This window comes from Coregonus clupeaformis, chromosome 1 (assembly GCF_020615455.1).
Source record: "Coregonus clupeaformis isolate EN_2021a chromosome 1, ASM2061545v1, whole genome shotgun sequence".
NCBI classification, from domain to species: Eukaryota; Metazoa; Chordata; class Actinopteri; order Salmoniformes; family Salmonidae; genus Coregonus; species Coregonus clupeaformis.
The window spans coordinates 45,838,013-45,863,358 of NC_059192.1; the positions used below are offsets into that span (position 1 = coordinate 45,838,013).

The 25,346-nt window shown below is 44.6% G+C and overlaps 1 protein-coding gene across 1 annotated transcript; it reads right to left on the reverse strand.

Moving 5' to 3' along the window:
- Positions 1 to 369: 369 nt before the first annotated feature.
- Positions 370 to 24,977, reverse strand: LOC121582720 (placenta-specific protein 9). Its single transcript, XM_041898771.2, has 3 exons — positions 24,670 to 24,977; positions 9,314 to 9,405; positions 370 to 710 (listed from the first exon to the last, which is right to left on the reverse strand). The coding sequence occupies exons 1-3, from the start codon at positions 24,731 to 24,733 to the stop codon at positions 555 to 557; spliced, it is 312 nt and encodes a 103-aa protein (XP_041754705.1). The 5' UTR covers positions 24,734 to 24,977; the 3' UTR covers positions 370 to 554.
- Between the last annotated feature and the right edge of the window lie 369 nt (positions 24,978 to 25,346).

Genomic DNA, 25,346 nt, shown 5'->3' on the forward strand with positions numbered 1-25,346 from the left:
CCTAATGGTTTAGGATAGGGGTTGGATAACCTGATTCTTGATCTGTGGTAAAGGGCACGGCCTACCTTGTGGCTTGGTGCTGCATGTGTAGCTCTCAACTGGCACCAGGGGGTGGAACAGAGGCATGGGACAGGAAAGGGACACAATCCCACACAGAACAGAATACATTACTAGATAAAACCATAGTATCAATGGTTTAGAACTGTAAACATCCTGAGAGGCTGAGACACAGTTACCCTTGTGTGTAGGGATTCAGGTTTAGTCTAAGAAGGGAGAAATAATGAGAGTGTCCGAGGATTAGAGGAGTGTATTATGCAGACAAATAATAATTAGTGTCGGAATCTATCAACTGTACCACAGAATACATACTAAGCCTGTGTTTACTTTATTAAAGGGCTTGTTTTATACAGTTTGTGTACAATTACAACTCCAGAAAAACAAAGATTGTACATTAAAGTGTCTTTCATTGTCTGTCCTTGCCAGGTGCACCCTCATCAGGGCAGAGTGAAGTAGCATAGCCGCCCAACAGAGATCTCCGCTCTTCTCGTCCTCTCTCAGGAGTCCCCCCCCTCTCCCAGTCCCTGGCCATCCAGGATGTCCACCACATGTTTTCCAGCAGTGTCCAGCCGGGGGCTCCACTCAGGGGCCTCTATGGCATCCAGCAGCACAGACAGCTCAGCCTCCAGCTTCTGGACTGTGTCCTCTACATGCTGCAGGGGACATATAGGGGACAGACAGGGTCATTATCAGCCCAACTCACATTGATTCCTAGGTCCTACCCCTAGAACCTAGACCCATCTGAGTGCAGATCTGAAAGAATTGGATAGTAAGAAATATGGCAAAAATTCTATGTAGCCTATCAAGGTGAAGCTATTACGTAAGGGATAAACTGACGTTCTGTACGTTGCCTTGGAAATAATGGACGACACAGAGTTCTTAATTTTTCCAAGGTAATGTACAGAATGGAGGCGTTTATCCCGCTTATACCACAGTTGCCAAAGAAAACAATATGAAAGCACACAGTAGGAATACGTATTTTTCGCTGATATTTTCATTTTTATAAGCGAATTCCTACTTTCTCATCTTTTGATTGCTAGAGACGTGACCCAGTCATTTGTTAGATTAGTTCGATATTTTTAGGCGTGACCCAGTCGTTCGTTCTTTATGTTCAGCTAAGTTTATTCCGTTGCATTTGTTTAAGCTGTCTATCCAGCTTATACCACAGTTGCCAAAGAAAGCAATACTAAAAGCACACATTTACTGGTAGAGAAAAAACCCCGTTATGTAAGGTATAATCAATGAGGGGCTATGCATTCTATGGAAAATAATGAACTAAGTGGAAGGTGTGTTCCGCGACACGCTAGAGGAGTGGAACTGACCTTCCACAGAGTTGCATTATTTTCCAGAGAACGCATAGAGCCCCGAGTTGATTATCCCTTACAGTGAGGGAAAAAAGTATTTGATCCCCTGCTGATTTTGTACGTTTGCCCACTGACAAAGAAATGATCAGTCTATAATTTTAATTTTCAGGACTGAAATCCTGCAGCGCACGCAAGGTCCCCCTGCTCAAGAAAGCACATATACAGGCCCGTCTGAAGTTTGCCAATGAACATCTGAATGATTCAGAGGAGAACTGGGTGAAAGTGTTGTGGTCCGATGAGACCAAAATCGAGCTCTTTGGCATCAACTCAACTCGCCGTGTTTGGAGGAGGAGGAATGCTGCCTATGACCCCAAGAACACCATCCCCACCGTCAAACATGGAGGTGGAAACATTATGCTTTGGGGGTGTTTTTCCGCTAAGGGGACAGGACAACTTCACCGCATCAAAGGGACGATGGACGGGGCCATGTACCGTCAAATCTTGGGTGAGAACCTCCTTCCCTCAGCCAGGGCATTGAAAATGGGTTGTGGATGGGTATTCCAGCATGACAATGACCCAAAACACATGGCCAAGGCAACAAAGGAGTGGCTCAAGAAGAAGCACATTAAGGTCCTGGAGTGGCCTAGCCAGTCTCCAGACCTTAATCCCATAGAAAATCTGTGGAGGGAGCTGAACGTTCGAGCTGCCAAATGTCAGCCTCGAAACCTTAATGACTTGGAGAAGATCTGCAAAGAGGAGTGGAACAAAATCCCTCCTGAGATGTGTGCAAACCTGGTGGCCACCTACAAGAAACGTCTGACCTCTGTGATTGCCAACAAGGGTTTTGCCACCAAGTACTAAGTCATGTTTTGCAGAGGGGTCAAATACTTATTTCCCTCATTAAAATGCAAATCAATTTATAACATTTTTGACATGCGTTTTTCTGGATTTTTTTGTTGTTATTCTGTCTCTCACTGTTCAAATAAACCTACCATTAAAATTATAGACTGATCATGTCTTTGTCAGTGGGCAAACGTACAAAATCAGCAGGGGATCAAATACTTTTTTCCCTCACTGTATATAATGTTTTTTTTTTTTTCTACCTGTAGATGTGTGCTTATAGTATTGTAAGCAAAATTATTAATTTGCTTATAAAAGGTCGTGACTGTGACTATAACTCAACACATTTGCCGCTAGAAATGTGTTCATTTGCCAGGAAAAATGTGTTCAACATTCACTGAAGTAGCTACCAAGTTTACTAGATAGCGACAGTGGGAACCAGTTTAGCTAACCAAACCATCAGTCCTAGCTTGCCATTATGAAAATCAAATTCAACAATGCCAATAATGTTTTCAATTCGACTTTTGCTTTCAAGAGCAGCTCAAACATAGAATGTAAGAATTAACTATAACCATTGAATTCTACTGTGCAAATATACCGTACGTTATAAGGAATTATATAACGGGTGGGTTTAATCCTGGATGCTGATTGTTTGAAACCGCGTTGCAGCGGGTGTCTATTCCACAAGTTACCACCGGCAAAATCTATTACGTTGAAATCCCTATTTACTCTGTTGCATCTGACTGCGCAATCCACTGTCTCGTCAGCTCAGCCAGGTAATTTATATACTAGATTTCACTGTAAAAAGCATCTAGACATTATCTCCCATTTCTTTTAGACTAGCATTTGGTTTTCAACAGTGGATATCTGTAATAACCTTGCTGTCTGTCTCTCCGACATTTGCAACATTGTTTCAATACTGAAATTCGAGCTCCAGCTGTCCTATGGTAATGAACGTGTCAGGAGTCGGGACGAGACAGATAGGCTGGCAGCTTTTCTCACCCAGTCGAAATCATGAATCAGCATAATTGTTATGGATATATAGAAAGAAATGTCAATATAAAAACACGAAATGCAGAAAAGTAGTTGTTTTCTATTGACATTCATTTGGATACAGTACCAGTCAAAAGTTTGGACACACCTACTCATTCCAGGGGTTTTCTTTATTTTTACTATTTTCTACATTGTAGAATAATAGTGAAGACATCAAAACTATGAAATAACACAAATGGAATCATGTAGTAACCAAAAAAGTGTTAAACAAATCAAAACATATTTTATATTTTATATTCTTCAAATAGCCACCCTTTGCCTTGATGACAGCTTTGCACACTCTTGGCATTTTCTCATCCAGCTTCATGAGGTAGTCACCTGGAATGCATTTCAATTAACAGGTGTGCCTTGTTAAAAGTTAATTTGTGGAATTTCTTTCCTTCTTAATGCGTTTCAGCCAATCAGTTGTGTTGTGACAAGGTAGGTGTGGTATACAGAAAATAGCCCTATTTGGTAAAAGACCAAGTCCAAATAATAAGCCATTTAGCAGACGCTTTTATCCAAAGCGACTTACAGTCATGCGTGCATAATTTTTTTTTGTGTATGGGTGGTCCCAGGGATTGAACCCACTACCTTGGCGTTACAAGCACCGTGCTCTACCAGCTGAGCTACAGAGGACCATGGTGCATGGTGGTGGCAGCATCATGCTGTGGGGATGTTTTTCAGCAGCAGCGACTGGGAGACTAGTCAGGATCGAGGGAAAGATGAACGGAGCAAAGTACAGAGAGATCCTTGGTGAAAACCTGCTCCAGAGCGCTCAGGACCTCAGACTGGGGTGAAGGTTCACCTTTCAACAGGACAACGACCCTAAGCACACAGCCAAGACAACGCAGGAGTGGCTTCGGGACAAGTCTCTGAATGTCCTTGAGTGGCTCAGCCAGAGCCCAGACTTGAACCCAATCGAACATCTCTGGAAAGACCTGAAAATAGCTGTGCAACAATGGTCCCCATCCAACCTGAAAGAGCTTGAGAGGATCTGCAGAGAAGTATGGAAGTATGGAAGAAGTATCGCTGCCAAAGGTGCTTCAACAAAGTACTGAGTAAAGGGTCTAAATACTTACACTACCAGTCAAAAGTTTGGACACACCTACTCATTCTAGGGTTTTTCTTTATTTTTTACTATTTTCTACATTGTAGAATAATAATAATATGCCATTTAGCAGACACTTTTATCCAAAGCGACTTACAGTTGTGCGTGCATACATTTTTGTGTATGGGTGGTCCTGGGGATCGAACCCACTACCTTGGCGTTACAAGCGCCGTGCTCTACCAGCTGAGCTACAGAGGACCACGATAATAGTGAAGACATCAAAACTATGAAATAACACATATGGAATCATGTATTAACCAAATAAGTGTTAAACAAATCAAAATAGATTTATATTTGAGATTCTTCAAATAGCCACCATTTGCCTTAATGACAGCTTTGCACACTCTTGGCATTCTCTCAACCAGCTTCATGAGGAAGTCACCTGGAATGCATTTAAATTAACAGGTGTGCCTTCTTAAAAGTACATTTGTGGAATTTACTTCCGTCTTAATGTGTTTCAGCCAATCAGTTGTGTTGTGACAAGGTAGGGGGGTATACAGAAGATAGCCCTATTTGGTAAAAGACCAAGTCCATATTATGGCAAGATCAGCTCAAATAAGCAAAGAGAAACGACAGTCCATCATTACTTTAAGACATGAAGGTCAGTCAATCCAGACAATTTCAAGAACTTTGAAAGTTTCTTCAAGTGAAGCCGCAAAAACGCATAGTACACTACCGTTCAAAAGTTTGGGGTCACTTAGAAATGTCCTTGTTTTCGAAAGAAAATTTTTTTTTGTCCATTAAAATAACATCAAATTGATCAGAAATACAGTGTAGACATTGGGCTCCAGAGTGGCGCAGCAGTCTAAGGCACTGCATCTCAGTGCTTGAGGCGTCACTACAGACCCCCTGGTTTGATTCCAGGCTGTATCACAACCGGCCATGATTGGGTGTCCCATAGGGCGGCGCACAATTGGCCCAGCGTAGGCCGTCATTGTAAATAAGAATTTGTTCTTAACTGACTTGCATGGCAGTTAAATAAAGCTAAAATATTTGTTGTTGTAAATGGCTATTGTAGCTGGAAACGGCTGATTTTTAATGGAATATCTACATAGGCGTACAGAGGCCCATTATCAGCAACCATCAGTCCTGTGTTCCAATAGCACGTTGTGTTTGCTAATCCAAGTTTATCATTTTAAAAGGCTAATTGATCATTAGAAAACACTTTTGTAATTATGTTAGCACAGCTGAAAACTGTTGTGCTGATTAAAGAAGCAATAAAACTGGCCTTCTTGAGACTAGTTGAGTATCTGGAGCATCAGCAATTGTGGGTTTGATTACAGGCTCGAAATGGCCAGAAACAAAGAACTTTCTTCTGAAACTCGTCAGTCTATTCTTGTTCTGAGAAATTAAGGCTATTCCATGCGAGAAATTGCCAAGAAACTGAAGATCTCGTACAACGCTGTGTACTACTCCCTTCACAGAACAGCGCAAACTGGCTCTAACCAGAATAGAAAGAGGAGTGGGAGGCCGCAGTGCACAACTGAGCAAGAGGACAAATACATTAGAGTGTCTAGTTTGAGAAACAGACGCCTCACAGGTCCTCAACTGGCAGTTTCATTAAATAGTACCGCAAAACACCAGTCTCAACGTCAACAGTGAAGAGGCGACTCCGGGATGCTGACCTTCTAGGCAGAGTTATGGCTTTTTCTTTGCAACTCTGCCTAGAAGGTCAGCATCCCGGAGTCGCCTCTTCACTGTTGACGTTGAGACTGGTGTTTTGCGGGTACTATTTAATGAAGCTGCCATTTGAGGACCTGCGTTTACAATGTATTCAATTTCAGTTTGTGTAGTTGTTGGTTTAGCTTGATGTAACTTTGTAGGAAGTACGGTCTGCATGTGTAGGCACATATTGCGTCATGATTGCAAGGTGTCCCGATATATTTTCCAACTGTCCTGATATATTTTCCAACTGTCCCGTTATCTGGTTTTAATGTCCATTCTAGAATGCCCTTCTAGCCAATCAGAAATGAGTATTCAACAATGCTGTGGTATAAAATTGTTTTAACTATTCTACACAAACACCTAGAGCAGGGGTTCTGAAACTTCTTCAGCTCGAGACCCAAATGAAAAATTGACCGTCCTCCCATCACCCAAATCGTCCTCCAACAACCCAAATTAAGAAGAAATTGTCTGTTATTTTAGATGTATTCTCATAACTCACGACCCACATATCACATGCCCGGGACCCACTTTGGGTCCCAACCGATGGTTTATGAAACCATGACCTACAGTATAGAATAGCTAGGGAATAGGTTCTCCTCAGACGCACTCAATACTCACTCAACAGCAATACTCCCTGGGCGGTGTGAACCAAAGAGGATTTTTTGTGTGACTGAGTGAATTCCACTGCTGAGTAGTTTGGATGGGCATTGTTAGTACAAAAAACATTTCCTTTAAAGGAAATCGTGCAGATTCTTTTGGTGTCACCATCAAATTTTTTTTTGGTTGATACAAAGTAGTAATGTTACACACCACTGGGAAATCTCCCAAATTCCTTGGATGATGGAATGTCTGCCCTGGAAATTCGGAAATGTGAAACTAAATAAGGCTAGATTTATTTGTGTGTGAGAGATACAAAGAAAGAGAGGTTACACTTGAAGCAAAGTATATACAGTGAGGGAAAAAAGTATTTGATCCCCTGCTAATTTTGTACGTTTGCCCACTGACAAAGACATGACCAGTCTATAATTTTAATGGTAGGTTTATTTGAACAGTGAGAGACAGAATAACAACAAAAAAATCCTGAAAAACGCATGTAAAAAATGATTTGCATTTTAATGAGGGAAATAAGTATTTGACCCCTCTGCAAAACATGACTTAGTACTTGGTGGCAAAACCCTTGTTGGCAATCACAGAGGTCAGACGTTTCTTGTATTTGGCCTCCAGGTTTGCACACATCTCAGGAGGGATTTTGTTCCACTCCTCTTTGCAGATCTTCTCCAAGTCATTACGGTTTCGAGGCTGACATTTGGCAACTCGAACCTTCAACTCCCTCCACAGATTTTCTTTGGGATTAAGGTCTGGAGACTGGCTAGGCCACTCCAGGACCTTAATGTGCTTCTTCTTGAGCCACTCCTTTGTTACCTTGGCCGTGTGTTTTGGGTCATTGTCATGCTGGAATACCCATCCACGACCCATTTTCAATGTCCTGGCTGAGGGAAGGAGGTTCTCATCCAAGATTTGATGGTACATGGCCCCGTCCATCATCCCTTTGATGCAGTGAAGTTGTCCTGTCCCCTTAGCAGAAAAACACCCCCTTAGCATAATGTTTCCACCTCCATGTTTGACGGTGGGGATGGTGTTCTTGGGGTCATAGGCAGCATTCCTCCTCCTCCAAACACGGCGAGTTGAGTTGATGCCAAAGAGCTCGATTTTGGTCTCATCTGACCACAACACTTTCACCCAGTTCTCCTCTGAATCATTCAGATGTTCATTGGCAAACTTCAGACGGCCCTGTATATGTGCTTTCTTGAGCAGGGGGACCTTGCGGGCGCTGCAGGATTTCAGTCCTTCACGGCGTAGTGTGTTACCAATTGTTTTCTTGGTGACTATGGTCCCAGCTGCCTTGAGATCATTGACAAGATCCTCCCGTGTAGTTCTGGGCTGATTCCTCACCGTTCTCATGATCATTGCAACTCCACGAGGTGAGATCTTGCATGGAGCCCCAGGCCGAGGGAGATTGACAGTTATTTTGTGTTTCTTCCATTTGCGAATAATCGCACCAACTGTTGTCACCTTCTCACCAAGCTGCTTGGCGATGGTCTTGTAGCCCATTCCAGCCTTGTGTAGGTCTACAATCTTGTCCCTGACATCCTTGGAGAGCTCTTTGGTCTTGGCCATGGTGGAGAGTTTGGAATCTGATTGATTGATTGCTTCTGTGGACAGGTGTCTTTTATACAGGTAACAAGCTAAGATTAGGAGCACTCCCTTTAAGAGTGTGCTCCTAATCTAGGCTCGTTACCTGTATAAAAGACACCTGGGAGCCAGAAATCTTTCTGATTCAGAGGGGGTCAAATACTTATTTCCCTCATTAAAATGCAAATCAATTTATAACCTTTTTTTCATGCGTTTTTTTCTGGATTTTTTTGTTGTTATTCTGTCTCTCACTGTTCAAATAAACCTACCATTAAAATTATAGACTGATCATTTCTTTGTCAGTGGGCAAACGTACAAAATCAGCAGGGGATCAAATACTTTTTTCCCTCACTGTAGATAGCTGGCTAGACGAATTTACCAATCTAAAAAATGTTTAGATGGCATGGGCTAATTCAGTGACTGTCAGTGACTGACATAACAAGAGAAAAACTGCTGATGCACAACCAAATTTCAAAATGCATTGTGTATCTACTATTCTAACTCTCAACAGTAAGTTGAGACACTGACTGTGTTCCTAATTTTAATTGAATTTTTTGGGGAAATTGATCTGTGGGCCTACAAAAGGGGGGCCGCTAGTTGGCCATCCCTGACCTAGATCATTTCAAATTCAAGAAAACCATTTTAGGGGATATTGCACTGTACACTACCTGAAAACACATGAATTTCAATGTAATTGAATATTCATCTTTGGACACACAAAATTACCATAATGTGTTCAAATTTGACATCAGTCCTCATTTAACAATGCTTACCTACTTATGAAAGCCATTGAAGCAGGCCTAAGTAATTTATGTTCTATTTTTTAGATGAGTAACAATTCTATGCAAATTGCCATTCTAATGTGACTTCTCAACCACCTGGTAGAGCTCTGTAATTTACAAATTAAACATAAAGTTGAAAAATATATATTTCTAGTTCTTATTTGAGTTATTAGTAATAGGAATGTAAGGTCAAATAATTTTTTCAACATGTTTTTCAAGAAGAGACAGTTAAAGGGATAAAGGGTTTATGAAGGCTTTATAACACCATCATATTATTTTGTTATAGTGTGACAGAAAGAGACAGTGAAAAGCATTGCTTCTTACTCTACCTTCTCCACTACATCCAGTCTGTCATGAAGAGCACTGTGGTCCTGACAGGCACTTGACCGAACAGCTCTGGGTTGGAGCTCAGACTCAGGTCCTGATGGAAAACATAAAGCAGAAGGCATGATTTTCCATACGATAAAAAATGATTTCTAACTGTATTTCTGACTTTATCAACACACGTTATCTTTACATTACAATATCTTAGTATCCTACATACAGCCTAGACTATAGGACACATTGTAGTATGTATGGACCCCAATACCCAGCACAGCAAAATTCTCAAATCCTCCCTAGGCCTGTGTATTTCTGTCTACTATCTCTATCCACAGCTTGAGTTCCATTATACATCTTCATCCAGCTAATCGCTAAAGGTCACCAAAACAAGTCTTCCTTGTCTCCTCTCCTGCTCCTTCCTCTCTCTCTCTCGCTCTCCCTCTGACTGGTTCACAGCCCGTTCCAAGTGTTTTCTTTTACCTCTACAGCTCTGCTCTGCAGGCAGCCTGCAGCCCAGCCATCCAGTTCACCACAACCCCTGACCACATGCCATTCTGTTGACATTGCGCTGCCACAAACTGAGCTGGGATCAGTTCACCCTCACTCTCACCAGGACGTGAACCAGTTTGTTTAGAGGAGATGCTGCTGATCCAGGGTAAGCATTAAGGAGCAGCATCCCTGCCTGTGTTTTACCTGTACACCTTTAGGCTAAGTAGTCTACTACAAGAAATGGCATAGCTTTGATACAACCCTTTGTCTGGATGTGAACCGTGAGGCGGTCACACTTTGAATCAACCTTGAACCTTTATGGGTTGGGTGTGGTGAAGAAACCTCCATATACATTGTTCCACCAGCTTTTTCTCTTTGCCATCCAGGTTTCATGGTTCCAATTAACCACCCACCCCCTTTTTAAGAGCCCCCTATTTTGTCTGTGAGCTGAAGCTCTGGTCTCTGCCGATGGATGTGATGAATGTGGCTGGGATGTGTGGTCCGTATGTCTGTGAAGACAAGCTTCTTCTTAATGATTCGTGGAGCATAGACCATGCATAATCTATTGCATGGTGTCCTTTCTATTCTCTTCAGCCACACTTCCTGTTGCATCTGGTTTCCATGACATCACAGAACTGTTTAACATAGGTCTTTAAGCTAGACATTTCTTACTTACTATATATTGTCCCAGGCCCTTAGGTAAAGTTAATTTGTGACATTATGTGCACGCTAAAGGGTATTACAAACACAAGACAAAGACAGTTACATACAACATACTGTATACTGTATACAGAGATACTGGATATAATGACGAGATGCCTATGTCTCCTCCCTAACAATGGGATTAGTAGTCCACCTAACGGAACGGCAAGCTCTCAAGCTCTCACCTTTTACTCTCTTTGGATTGGTAGATACATCTTGTTATTTGAATTCTTTTTTTAACATTTGATGATGGTTGTTGACGTCAACCGCCTGTATTCAATGGCAGGTAGTCCCCTGTAGCTCAGTTGGTAGAGCATGGCGCTTGCAACGCCAGGGTTGTGGGTTCGTTTCCCATGGGGGGCCAGTATGAAAATGTATGCACTAACTGTAAGTCGCTCTGGATAAGAGCGTCTGCTAAATGACTAAAATGTAAAAGTGAGATGCTATGCTAGCCTCATGAATATGCATAGACCGTCTCGAATTTCAAAAAGGGACAACTCCGAAGTAAAGTGTTTTTTCTGAAAGTTGCCGTGATGTCACGTGCATCACACTTCTATCAGTACACTCGTAACAACCTAAGCATTACGGAACTTCTATTAGATCAAATATGCCTCACGTATCAAAATAGCAATACATTTTTATCTTGACTAAATTCTCCTTGCCCCCCATACAAAAACTGCTCTCTTGCTTAATAACTAATGACCTGCTGAACGTGGACAGATTTTAGGTGGAGTAAACCCTCTCGCTTTGCCTCTTCCTCTCTGATATATAGCAGTCTATTGAGGGTTTAATTTGGCCTCATATTTATAGTTGTCTATTCCCTGCCTGTCAAAAAAATTAACACACATTTTCCGGCGTCATGACTGTCCTCCAGTGCCCTGTGAATAGCAGCCATGGATTACCAGTTGTGCTGTTTTTATGGAGCTATCCCGCGGTACAATTTTATAAGCTCCATTACAACACAACAGATCATATCCAGGACTAAAGCCAAGGAAACCCAAAGGATGAATGTAAGATAGAGCTCCTCTTTAGATTTCTCTCAATGGACAAACATACCAGGTGTCTCTGCATCAGTACTACAGACATATGGACCCTTAACTTTCAGTAAATGAAATTAATCTGGGTGTATGAGCCAGTTGGCAAACTACAATAGTTAAGGACTTTTTTTGTTAGGAAGACGTGTCACATGTGAACATCAATTGATCACAATCTGTGAAAGATGCATATTTAGCACGTGATCGCATGTACATTTGCGCACACACAAAGAAACGCACACACACAGTGAACATACACACACACACACAGTGGATGCTGTCTCAGTTCTATAGTTATCCAGTGTACAGTGGGGAAAAAAAGTATTTAGTCAGCCACCAATTGTGCAAGTTCTCCCACTTAAAAAGATGAGAGAGGCCTGTAATTTTCATCATAGGTACACGTCAACTATGACAGACAAATTGAGAAAAAAAAATCCAGAAAATCCCATTGTAGGATTTTTAATGAATTTATTTGCAAATTATGGTGGAAAATAAGTATTTGGTCACCTACAAACAAGCAAGATTTCTGGCTCTCACAGACCTGTAACTTCTTCTTTAAGAGGCTCCTCTGTCCTCCACTCGTTACCTGTATTAATGGCACCTGTTTGAACTTGTTATCAGTATAAAAGACACCTGTCCACAACCTCAAACAGTCACACTCCAAACTCCACAATGGCCAAGACCAAAGAGCTGTCAAAGGACACCAAAAACAAAATTGTAGACCTGCACCAGGCTGGGAAGACTGAATCTGCAATAGGTAAGCAGCTTGGTTTGAAGAAATCAACTGTGGGAGCAATTATTAGGAAATGGAAGACATACAAGACCACTGATAATCTCCCTCGATCTGGGGCTCCACGCAACATCTCACCCCGTGGGGTCAAAATGATCACAAGAACGGTGAGCAAAAATCCCAGAACCACACGGGGGGACCTAGTGAATGACCTGCAGAGAGCTGGGACCAAAGTAACAAATCCTACCATCAGTAACACACTACGCCGCCAGGGACTCAAATCCTGCAGTGCGAGACGTGTCCCCCTGCTTAAGCCAGTACATGTCCAGGCCCGTCTGAAGTGCATTTGGATGATCCAGAAGAGGATTGGGAGAATGTCATACGGTCAGATGAAACCAAAATATAACTTTTTGGTAAAAACTCAACTCGTCATGTTTGGAGGACAAAGAATGCTGAGTTGCATCCAAAGAACACCATACCTACTGTGAAGCATGGGGTTGGAAACATCATGCTTTGGGGCTGTTTTTCTGCAAAGGGACCAGGACGACTAATCCGTGTAAAGAAAAGAATGAATGGAGCCATGTATCGTGAGATTTTGAGTGAAATCCTCCTTCCATCAGCAAGGGCATTGAAGATGAAACGTGGCTGGGTCTTTCAGCATGACAATGATCCCAAACACACCGCCCGGGCAACGAAGGAGTGGCTTCGTAAGAAGCATTTCAAGGTCCTGGAGTGGCCTAGCCAGTCTCCAGATCTCAACCCCATAGAAAATCTTTGGAGGGAGTTGAAAGTCTGTGTTGCCCAGCGACAGCCCCAAAACATCACTGTGTAACGAACCCTGCAGTCTGAGTCGGCTCCTGTCTGTGTTAGTGGTTTTCTGCTCGGGATCTCCAGTTTCCCGAGGGTTCTGGAACGCTCCCTGCCTGGTTGCCGGGCAACGTTGCTAGGCGGGAGCTCTCTTGATTTCCGCACCTGCATCCCATCAGCAATCTGCACACCTGGTCCTGATCATCACCCTTCTTAGGCTCTGTCCTAACATCCATTCCCTGCCGGATCGTTAGCCATGAACAGTATGTTTATCAGAGGATCAGCCTTAGAGCTTATAGCGTTAGCTTTGTTGTTTTGCACCTTGTTTGCTTGTTGTATACTTACCTCCGTTTTGTTCCATTTGCAGTCACTCATCCGGAACCTTCACCCAACCTCTGCCTGATGGTCGGCGGCTGCCGAGCCATTACTGGACCTACCACTGCACCCTCAACAACCCATCCACGCCACCCGCTCTGTTCCCTGGATTATTCAGCCTCACTCGTGGATGTATTAAATAAACACTCACCTTTTGTTTCAACTTACCTTGTCCTGGTCTGCTTCTGGGTTCTGGCTTAGTAAACCGTGACAGAACGATCCGGCCAGTAATGAACCCAGCGGACCTGGACTCTGTTCGCCATGCCATTACCCAGCAGGAGAAGATGTTGGGCCATCATAGCACGGAGCTACAGGAGATCGCGTTGGCAGTTCGGAACCTTTCTACCGGTCTGACGGAGGTCCAGAACCAGCGCAAGTTTCCGGTGGAGGATCCACTACCGGTTTCACCCATCTCGCCTGCCGCTTCTGGAGCTGTGTCCTTCCGTGAGCCCAAGGTTCCGACGCCGGATAAATATGAGGGGAGCTGGGAAGATGCCGTTCTTTCCTTATGCAGTGTGGGTTAGTGTTCGATCTACAGCCCTACTCTTATGCCACAGACAAGGCTAGGATAGCCTTTGTGATTGAGTTGCTGCGTGGTCGAGCGCTGGAGTGGGCTTCAGCCGTTTGGGAACGACAGGACCCCTGCATGGCTTCATACCAGGGCTTCACGGCCGAGATGAGGAAGCTCTTCGACCATTCCGTCCGAGGGAGGGACGCAGCTAGGCGCCTGTTTTCGCTTCGCCAAGGAACTCGCAGCGTGGCCGACTTCGTGATCGAGTTCAAGACGTTGGCTGTGGAGAGTGGGTGGAATGAGGAGTCTCTGCAAGCGGCCTTTTACCAGGGTCTGTCGGAGCAGCTCAAGGATGAGTTGATCTCCTATCCGGAGCCTAGTGACCTGGACAGCTTGGTAGCCTTGTCTATTCGGGTGGATAATCGAGTCCGAGAGCGAAGGAGGGAGAAGCAATGGGTTCCGTCCAATCGATCAGCTTCTCAGGTTCCAGTCGGGTCGGGGATTGGACCAGAATACGTCGATCATCGTCCACCACACAGGATTAGTGGAGAGGTCCTGTCTCCCGATTCTGAACCCATGCAAGTAGGGCGGCACGGGTTAACCAAGGAGGAACGCCAACTCAGACGTAGGACTAACTGTTGCCTCTACTGTGGTGGTTCGGGACATTACCTCGCCACTTGTTCCCGGCGGTCGTCAAACTGCGCGGCTCGCTAAAGTTGGGAGGACTTTTAGCGAGCCAGTTTCGACCTCTCAATACCTCTGTCAGACCCTGTTTCCGGCTACCCTTATGAACAGGAATCAGAGCTTAGCGATTAACGCTTTTATCGATTCAGGTGCCGATGGAAGCTTTCTTGATGCCGAGTTGGTGGAACAGCTGGGGCTTTCCAAGGAGCAATTGCCGGAAGCCATTGAAGCGACCACTCTGAACGGCAGTAGTCTGGCACGTATCACGATGAGGACTGAACCGGTTAAGATGCTGTTGTCGGGGAATCATTCGGAGATGATTTCATTCTTCATTCTGCCGTCTTCCCATGTTCCTCTGGTCCTTGGATACCCCTGGCTGAAGGAACACAATCCCACGTTCGATTGGGTGACGGGCAAGGTAACGAGTTGGAGCCTTGATTGTCATGCTAACTGTCTCAAGACTGCCTGTCCCCATTCGGTTCCCAGTCAGGTGATTGAGGCTAAACCCCCAGATTTGTCCCTGGTTCCCGAGACATATCACGATTTGGGGGAAGTGTTCAGTAAGCAGAAGGCTCTGTCACTCCCTCCCCCACCGACCATATGATTGTGCCATCAACCTGTTCCCTGGAGCCGTCTACCCCAAGGGAAGGTTATACAGTATCTCCCGACCTGAACGTGAGGCTTTGGAGACCTACATCAAGGAGTCCCTAGCTGCTGGTCTCGTTCGTCCCTCGTCATCACCCCCTGGGGGCAGGATTCTTCTTTGTGGGTAAGAAGGATGGCTCTCTTCGACCGTGTATTGATTATCGGGGGTTGAATGACATCACGGTCAAGAACAAGTATCCTCTGCCCTTGATGAGCTCTGCCTTCGACTCCTTACAGGGTGCTACGGTGTTCACCAAGCTAGACCTACGCAATGCGTATCACATGGTCCGGATCAGAGAGGGGGACGAGTGGTTGACGGGTTTCAATACACCGATGGGTCACTTCGAGTATCAGGTGATGCCGTTTGGACTGACCAATGCTCCAGCGGTATTCCAGAGTATGGTGAACGACGTCCTGAGAGATATGATCGGTCTCTTTGTGTTTGTTTACCTGGATGACATTCTGATCTTCTCGAAGGAACCTTCCGACCACGTCCAGCATGTCCGGCAGGTTCTGCAGCGATTGTTGGAGAATCGCCTGTTCGTGAAGGCCGAGAAGTGCGAGTTTCACGCCCACACGACATCCTTCCTCGGGTACATCATCTCCAGGGGAGAGATTAGGATGGACCAGGAGAAGGTTAGAGCGGTTCTGGAATGGGCCCAGCCCGGTACGAGATTGCAGCTCCAGAGATTTTTGGGGTTTGCGAATTTCTACCGCAGATTCATCCGGGATTACAGCCGTGTGGCCGCTCCGTTAACTGCCTTGACTTCCAGTATCAGAACCTTCAAGTGGAATCCGGAGGCGGATCGAGCGTTTCTGGATTTGAAGAGGCGATTCACCAACGCACCGATTCTCTCTCAACCGGACACGGCCCGTCAGTTCGTGCGTTGAAGTGGGACGCGTCTGATGTGGGAGTTGGCGCCATCATGTCGCAGCGATGCTCCACGGACAGTAAACTCCATCCCTGCGCCTACTACTCTCGTCGCCTTTCGCCTGCGGAGAGGAACTACGATGTGGGTAACCGGGAGCTTCTCGCGGTGAAACTTGCCTTGGAGGAGTGGCGCCACTGGTTGGAGGGGGCGGAGCAACCGTTTATTGTCTGGACTGACCACAAGAATCTTGCTTACGTGCAATCGGCTAGACGTCTCAACTCCCCGTCAGGCCAGGTGGGCGTTGTTTTTCGGACGATTCAATTTTTCCCTGACGTTCCGACCTGGATCTAAGAACGGCAAGGCGGACGCCTTGTCCCGGATGTTCTCCAAGACGGAAGAGAGTGGGTCCAAGACCGAGACGATTCTCCCCGGAACTGCGTCGTGGGAGCAGTTATGTGGAAGATTGAGGAGGAGGTGATGGCGGCCCTTCGGACGCAGCCCGGTCCCGGTAACGGTCCACCCGGTCGGTTGTTTGTGCCTGAGTCGGTTCGTCCTGCTGTCCTCAAATGGTCCCACGCCAGCAAGATGGCTTGTCACCCTGGCGTGGCTCGGACGATGGCGTTTCTTCGCAGACGCTTTTTGGTGGCCTGCCATGGCCGAGGATACTCGGGGTTTTGTTGCTGCCTGTCCAGTGTGTGCGCAGAATAAGAGTACCAATCGGCCCAGCTCTGGACTACTTCACCCCCTTCCTATTCCCCGGCGACCATGGTCGCATCTGGCCCTGGACTTTGTCACTGGGTTGCCCTCTTCTGAGGGGAACACGGTCGTTCTGACTATCGTGGACAGATTCAGCAAGTTCGCCCACTTTGTGCCAATTGCCAAGCTTCCCTCTGCCTCGGAGACGTCCGAGATCCTGGTTAGGGAGGTTTTCAGGGTCCACGGTTTGCCCAGTGATATCGTTTCCGACCGTGGTCCTCAGTTTACCTCTGCTGTCTGGAAGTCCTTCTGTTTGGCCATTGGAGCTACAGTCAGTCTCACATCTGGTTTTCACCCCCAATCTAATGGTCAGGCGGAGAGAGCCAACCAGAAGATGGAATCCACGCTACGCTGCCTTGTCTCCTCCAACCCCACCTCCTGGGTCTCTCAGTTGCCTTGGGTTGAGTATGCCCACAATACTCTCCCCTACATCTGCCACTGGGATGTCTCCCTTCCAGTGCCTGTATGGCTACCAACCTCCCTTGTTCCCTTCTCAGGAGAAGGAGCTCTCAGTGCCCTCGGTTCAGGCCCATATTCGTCGTTGCCACCGGACCTGGCATCGGGCCAGAAAGGCACTCCTTAGAGTTTCGGACCGGTATCAGCTCCAGGCGAATCGTCGCGGATTCCCGCTCCCACCTATACCATCGGAGATAGGGTCTGGTTGGCCACACGGGATCTTCCTTTACGGACTGAGTCTAGGAAGTTGTCACCGAAGTTCATTGGTCCGTTTGTGGTGGAGAAAGTGATCAATCCGGTTGCAGTTCGACTCAAACTACCGAGAACGCTCAGAGTCCATCCCACCTTTCATGTCTCCTGCCTCAAGCCTGTTCTCCTCAGTCCTCTGTTGCCTCCTCCGCCTCCTCCTCCTCCTCCTCGGATGATCGGAGGTGGTCCTGCCTACACGGTGCGACGCATCATGGATTCCAGACGGCGGGGCCGGGGGTTTCCAGTATCTCGTGGACTGGGAGGGGTATGGTCCTGAAGAGAGGAGTTGGATTCCGCGGCGACAGATCCTAGATGCTGACCTCATTCGTGACTTCTACCGCCTCCATCCTGGCGCTCCGGGAGTCCGCCCGGTGGCGTTCGTCGGAGGGGGGGTACTGTAACGAACCCTGCAGTCTGAGTCGGCTCCTGTCTGTGTTAGTGGTTTTCTGCTCGGGATCTCCAGTTTCCCGAGGGTTCTGGAACGCTCCCTGCCTGGTTGCCGGGCAACGTTGCTAGGCGGGAGCTCTCTTGATTTCCGCACCTGCATCCCATCAGCAATCTGCACACCTGGTCCTGATCATCACCCTTCTTAGGCTCTGTCCTAACATCCATTCCCTGCCGGATCGTTAGCCATGAACAGTATGTTTATCAGAGGATCAGCCTTAGAGCTTATAGCGTTAGCTTTGTTGTTTTGCACCTTGTTTGCTTGTTGTATACTTACCTCCGTTTTGTTCCATTTGCAGTCACTCATCCGGAACCTTCACCCAACCTCTGCCTGATGGTCGGCGGCTGCCGAGCCATTACTGGACCTACCACTGCACCCTCAACAACCCATCCACGCCACCCGCTCTGTTCCCTGGATTATTCAGCCTCACTCGTGGATGTATTAAATAAACACTCACCTTTTGTTTCAACTTACCTTGTCCTGGTCTGCTTCTGGGTTCTGGCTTAGTAAACCGTGACACACTGCTCTAGAGGAGATCTGCATGGAGGAATGGGCCAAAATACCAGCAACAGTGTATGAAAACCTTGTGAAGACTTACAGAAAACGTTTGACCTGTGTCATTGCCAACAAAGGGTATATAACAAAGTATTGAGAAACTTTTGTTATTGACCAAATACTTATTTTCCACCATCATATGCCAATAAATTCATAAAAAATCCTACAATGTGATTTTCTGGAATTTTTTTTCTCATTTTGTCTGTCATAGTTGACGTGTACCTATGATGAAAATTACAGGCCTCTCTCATCTTTTTAAGTGGGAGAACTTGCACAATTGGTGGCTGACTAAATACTTTTTTTCCCCACTGTATGTAACCTGAACATAGTGGTTTGCTGTTGAATGCCAGAATTCCCTGCTCTGTCAGTTTAAACAGCCTGTGCTGCTCTGGTTTGGTTATCAACATGGAGGGGAACCAAAATACCCTAACACTGCAGGTAAAGCTTGTCAGGGAAGTGAGTGTGTGTGTCACTGGCGTAGCACACCACCCCGCACCACCCCAAAGCCCCCCCTTAAAAAAAGCTTTGGGGTCCCACGGAGGGGCAGCAGCTACTCTTCCTGGGGTCCAGCAACATTAAGGCAGTTATATACACTTTACAATATTCCATTACATAACATTTCATAACACTTTTCACAACACATTAAGTGTGTTCCCTCAGGCCACTACTCTACTATCACATATCTACAATAAAAAATCCATGTGTACGTGTGTGTAGAGTGTGTGTCTTATCATGTGTGTCTGTGCCTGTGTGTGTGTGTCTCTTCACAGTCCCCGCTGTTCCATAAGGTGTATTTTTATCATTTTTCTGATACTACTGCTTGCATCAATTACCTGATGTGGAATAGAGTTCCATGTAGCCATGGCTCTATGTAGTACTATGCGCCTCCCTGTTGACTTGGGGATTGTGAATTGACTGAGCTGTGTGCTAGTAGTTTAAACAGACACCTTGGTGCATTCAGCATGACAACACTTCTTACAAAAACAAGTAGTGATGAAGTCAATCTCTCCTCCACTCTGAGCCATGAGAGATTTACATACATATTATTAATGTTAGCTCTCCGTGTACATTTAAGTGCCAGCCGTGCTGCACTGTTCAGAGCCAATTGTAATTTTTCGAGGTCCAGCTTTGTGGCACCTTACCACACGACTGAACAGTAGTCCAGGTGCGACAAAACTAGAGCCTGTAGGACCTGCCTTGTTGATAGTGTTGTTAAAAAGGCAGAGCAGCCCTTTCTTATGGACAGACATCTCCCCATTTTAGCTACTGTTGTATACACATGTTTTGACCATGACAGTTTACAATCCAGGGTTACTCCAAGCAGTTTAGTCACCTCAACCTGCTCAATTTCCACATAATTTACTACAATATTTAGTTGAGGTTTAGGGATTAGTGAATGATTTGTCCCAAATACAATGCTTTTACTTTTTGAAATATTTAGGACTAACTTATTCCTTGCCACTCATTCTGAAACTAACTGCAGCTCTTTGTTAAGTGTTGCAGTGATTTCACTCGCTGTAGTAGATGACGTGTATAGTGTTGAGTCATCCGCATACATAGACACACTGGCTTTACTCAAAGCCTGTGGCATGTCATTAGTAAAGATTAGAAAAAGTAAGGGGCCTAGACAGCTGCCCTGGGGAATACCTGATTCAACCTGGATTATGTTGGAGAGGCTTCCATTAAAGAATACCCTCTGTGTTCTGTTAGACAGGTAACTCTTTATCCACAATATAGCAGGGGGTGTAAAGCCATAACACATATGTTTTTCCATCAGCAGACTATGATCGATAATGTCAAAAGCCGTGAACACATCATAAGCCATGATTCATTTTTTTATTGCAGGCAATTAGATTTTAAACTGCAATATCTTATCCCAGCCTCATGGCTGTGTAAAATAGCATGAGATTAGCTATAAAACCATATAATTAGAATTAGAATTAGAATGATAGTAATTTAATAGGATCTCTACATATAAAACTGCAAATGTTTCTCTCTGTCCACTGCAACAGTTTTTCAGGGAAACTGTGCTACACCACTGGTGTGTGTGTGTGTGTGTGTGTGTGTGTGTGTGTGTGTGTGTGTGTGTGTGTGTGTGTGTGTGTGTGTGTGTGTGTGTGTGTGTGTGTGTGTTTGTGTACAGTATCAGTCAAAAGTTTGGACACACCTACTCATTCAAAGGTTTTTCTTGATTTTTACTATTTTCTACATTGTAGAATAACAGTGAAGACATCAAAACTATGAAATAACACATAAGGAATCATGTAGTAACCCAAAAAGTGTTAAACAAATCAAAATATATTTTATATGTGATATTATTCAAATAGCCCCCCCTTGCCTTGATGACAGCTTTGCACACTCTTGCCATTCTCTCAACCAGCTTCACCTGGAATGCTTTTCAAACAGTCTTGAAGGAGTTCCCACATATGCTTAGCACTTGTTAGCTGCTTTTCCTTCACTCTGCGTCTGACTCATCCCAAACCATCTCAATTGTGTTGAGGTCAGGGGATTGTGGAGGCCAGGTCATCTGATGCAGCACTCCATCACTCTCCTTCTTGGTAAAATAGCCCTTACACAGCCTGGAGGTGTGTTGGGTCATTGTCCTGTTGAAAAACAAATGATAGTCCCACTAAGTGCAAACCAGATGGGATGGCATATCGCTGCAGAATGCTGTGGTAGCCATGCTGGTTTAGTATGCCTTGAATTCTAAATAAATCACAGACAGTGTCACCAGCAAAGCACCCCCACACCATCACAACTCCTCCTCCATGCTTTACGGTGGGAACTACACATGCGGAGATCATCCGTTCACCCACACCGCATCTCACAAAGACAGTTGGAACCAAAAATCTCCAATTTGGATTCCAGACCAAAGGACACATTTCCACCGGTCTAATGTCCATTGCTCGTGTTTCTTGGCCCAAGCAGTTCTCTTCTTCTTATTGGTGTCCTTTAGTAGTGGTTTCTTTGCAGCAATTCGACCATGAAGGTCTGATTCACACAGTCCCCTCTAAACAGTTGATGTTGAGATGTGTCTGTGACTTGAACTCTGTGAAGCATTTATTTGGGCTGCAATTTCTGAGGCTGGTAACTCTAATGAACTTATCCTCTGCAGCAGAGGTAACTCTGGGTCTTCCATTCCTGTGGTGGTCCTCATGAGAGCCAGTTTCATCATAGCGCTTGATGGTTTTTGCGACTGCACATGAAGAAACTTTAAAAGTTCTTGAAATGTTCCGTATTGACTGACCTTCATGTCTTAAAGTAATGATGGACTGTCATTTCTCTTTGCTTATTTGAGCTGTTCTTGCCATAATATGAATTTGGTATTTTACCAAATAGGGCTATCTTCTGTATACCACCCCTACCTTGTCACAACACAACTGATTGTCTCAAATGCATTAAGAAGGAAAGAAATTTCACAAATTAACTTTTAACAATGCATTCCAGGTGACTACCTCATGAAGCTGGTTGAGAGAATGCCAAGATTGTGCAAAGCTGTCATCAAGGCAAAGGGTGGCTATTTGAAGAATCTCAAATATAAAATATATTTTGATTTGTTTAACACTTTTTTGGTTACTACATGATTCTACATGTGTTATTTCATAGTTTTGATGTCTTCACTATTATTCTACAATGTAAAACATTGTACAAATAAAGAAAAACCCTTGATTGAGTAGGTGTGTCCAAACTTTGGACTGGTAGTGTATGTGTTGGACAAATGCAGATGAGGCAGATGATGACATGCCTGATGAAGTGCACACTCATGTGTGTATTCTATCACAGCTGCACCAGGAGAAATACTGACCCACACACTCAGAGGAAACAGGCCATAGGAAAGGAAAACACAGCAGCCCACAAGAGTCTGATCTAACACACTCCGCCCTGGGAGACAGGGTTGGAAGATGGTGTGTGTATGTGTGTGTTTGCCTGTCTCTGTGTGTCTGTGTCTCTGTGGGGTGTTCATGTTCGCATGTGTGTTTGTGCTGGCCACAGGAGACAGGGCGAGATGTGCAGTGGAGTAAATAATGAAGAGTACAGCCTGAGCCAGAGAATTAGGTCAGTTAATACACAACACCAGTGGTCCCACAAACCAGAGTTTACGCATGGAAAAGAGACTAACAAGCTGTGAGTCATATCTCCAGAGTATTTCCTGGATCAATATTGGGTTGGCAGAGAGAGCAAGAACTAGTGTGTGGTTCCATGTGTTGGTGCCGTAGTTGGCCATTCCTTGTGTATGAAGTCACACTCAAGCCCAATCATCCCTGGTTTCTCATAAACCCTTGAAGAGTAGGATATGGAGTTTTTTTTTTTCTTTGGAAGTCAGTTTGAGCAGTAAACAAGATTGGAATGATAGACAAACATTGGACATATAAGGATTAAATGGAAGATTTTTGTAAAAAAAAAAATACTGATGAGTAGTACATGGAGAAAGGTCAATGCTGCATATAAAATAAAATAAGAAACAGATGTTTTAACCTCATGAGTTGTCACGACTTCCTCCGAAGCTGCCTCCTCTCCTTGTTCAGGCAGGCTTCGGCGCTCGTTGTCACGGGCCTTCTAGCCACTGCCGCCCCTCATCTCATCATTCCATTTGTTTTGTCTTGTTTTTACACACACCTGGTACCTGTATAAGTATTCCCTCTGCCCCCACATGTCTTTGTGTGTGATTGTTTTCATGTGGGGATGACGATAGCATGTGGAGCTTTATTGTATTGTATCGCTGGGATATTCACCTGTGTTTTGTTTTTCTCCAGTGCGCCGTTATACCTCACTGTAGTGTTTTACGCGTTGCTGCGTACCGCTGTATCTGCCGAATAAATCTTTATTCTGTGATTTACCCTCCTGCGCCTGATTCCGTCCAAATCACCCGCTACATGAGTATAATCGCTCTTTCTCCCTCTCTCTCTCTCTCTCTCTCTCTCTCTCTCTCTCTCTCTATATATATATATATATATATATATATATATATATATATATATATATATATACAGTACCAGTCAAACGTTTGGACACACCTACTCATTCAATTTTTACTATATTTTACAATGTAGAATAGTAGTGAAGACATCAAAACTATGAAATAACACATATGGAATCATGTAGTAACCAAAAAAATGTTAAACAAATCAAAATATATTTTATATTTGAGATTCTTCAAATAGCCCCCCCTTGCCTTGATGACAGCTTTGCACACTCTTGCCATTCTCTCAACCAGGCCTCCACAATCACCTGACCTCTAACCAATTGAGATGCTTTGGGATGAGTTGGACCGCAGAGTGAAGGAAATGCACCCCACAAGTGCTCAGCATATGTAGGAACTCCTTCAAGACTGTTGGAAAAGCGTTCCAGGTGAAGCTGGTTGAGAGAATGCCAAGAGTGTGCAAAGCTGTCATCAAGGCAAAGGGTGGCTACTTTGAAGAATCTAAAATCTAAGATATATTTAGATTTTTTAACACTTTTTTGGTTACTACATGATTCAATATGTGTTATTTCATAGTTTTGATGTCTTCACTATTATTCTACAAGGTAGAAAATAGTAAAAAATTAAGAAAAACCCTTGAATTAATAGGTGTGTCCAAACTTTTGACTGGTACTGTAAAATATATATATATATATATATATATATATATATATATATATATATATATCATGCACACACACACTCACACACATGTTCATCCAACCATCACCCACGCACACACACATCCTGAACCTATATGCTCATTGACAGATCCTGAATGACAAAGATGGATATTCCTTGAAGAGCAAGCCCATTTTACAGTGGAAAGATCTCCAATTCATGTAAGGTTAGACATCACATTGTTTCAAAAATGATTTGCAGCTATTTACTAAGCACAAATAACTATTAATGTCCACTGCATAGTCACATTGATACAAAGTCACTTCGAAAATAGCACTTCTATCAAACAACTTAGAACAGAATCTAACAGAGTGAACCACACATCTATTTATGGGTTGTTTACACATCTGCTGTGCCCCCTGCCCTTTCCCCCATGACCTCTAACCCCAGCCACACCCAATCACATATCTTACCTGCTGCTGTGTAGCCAATGAGGAGGAGCAGAAGTCCCAGTGAGATGGTGGAGGGGCGGGTCATGGCGGAGGAGAGGAGCTGGAGGGTAAGAGTAGAGTCTGTAACTGGTGCTTGCAATGAGAGAAATATGGGGAAGAAAGAAAGAGAGAAAGAAATACTCAGTGTATTCAGTGGCCAACAATCTCTTGAATGCTAATCTAGACTGTATGCAGTTTTTTCCTTCCCTCTCTCTGTCTCTCTCTCGCTCTCCTCCCTCACTCTTTGCCCTGCACTCACTCTCTCTCCCTCGGTTGCGCCCAGTTTCCTAATGAAAACATTAGATGCAGAACAAAAGCCCTCTATCTGCGAGGGGGCTGAGGCTGAGGGGTGAAGGGAGGGGTGGGTTTTTTCTAGGGTGGGACTCCTCAGCAGAGCTTACTCCTATAGCTCTTTTCAGTGAAGGTAACTCCAACATGGATTCATACTAACACAGTATGAAGGGCATGAAGATAGGGTTGTAATCATTGTGGAACGGTATGGTGTGTAATGACACACTGGGTCAATTCAGCGTGAAGAAAACATATCCTTTATAATCTGTAGGAATGCTTGTAGTTACAGCTGCCTTAATTGATTTTGTACAATGTTTTTGTATACTGTCACATGCACATACACGTGCACACACACACGCACAAACACA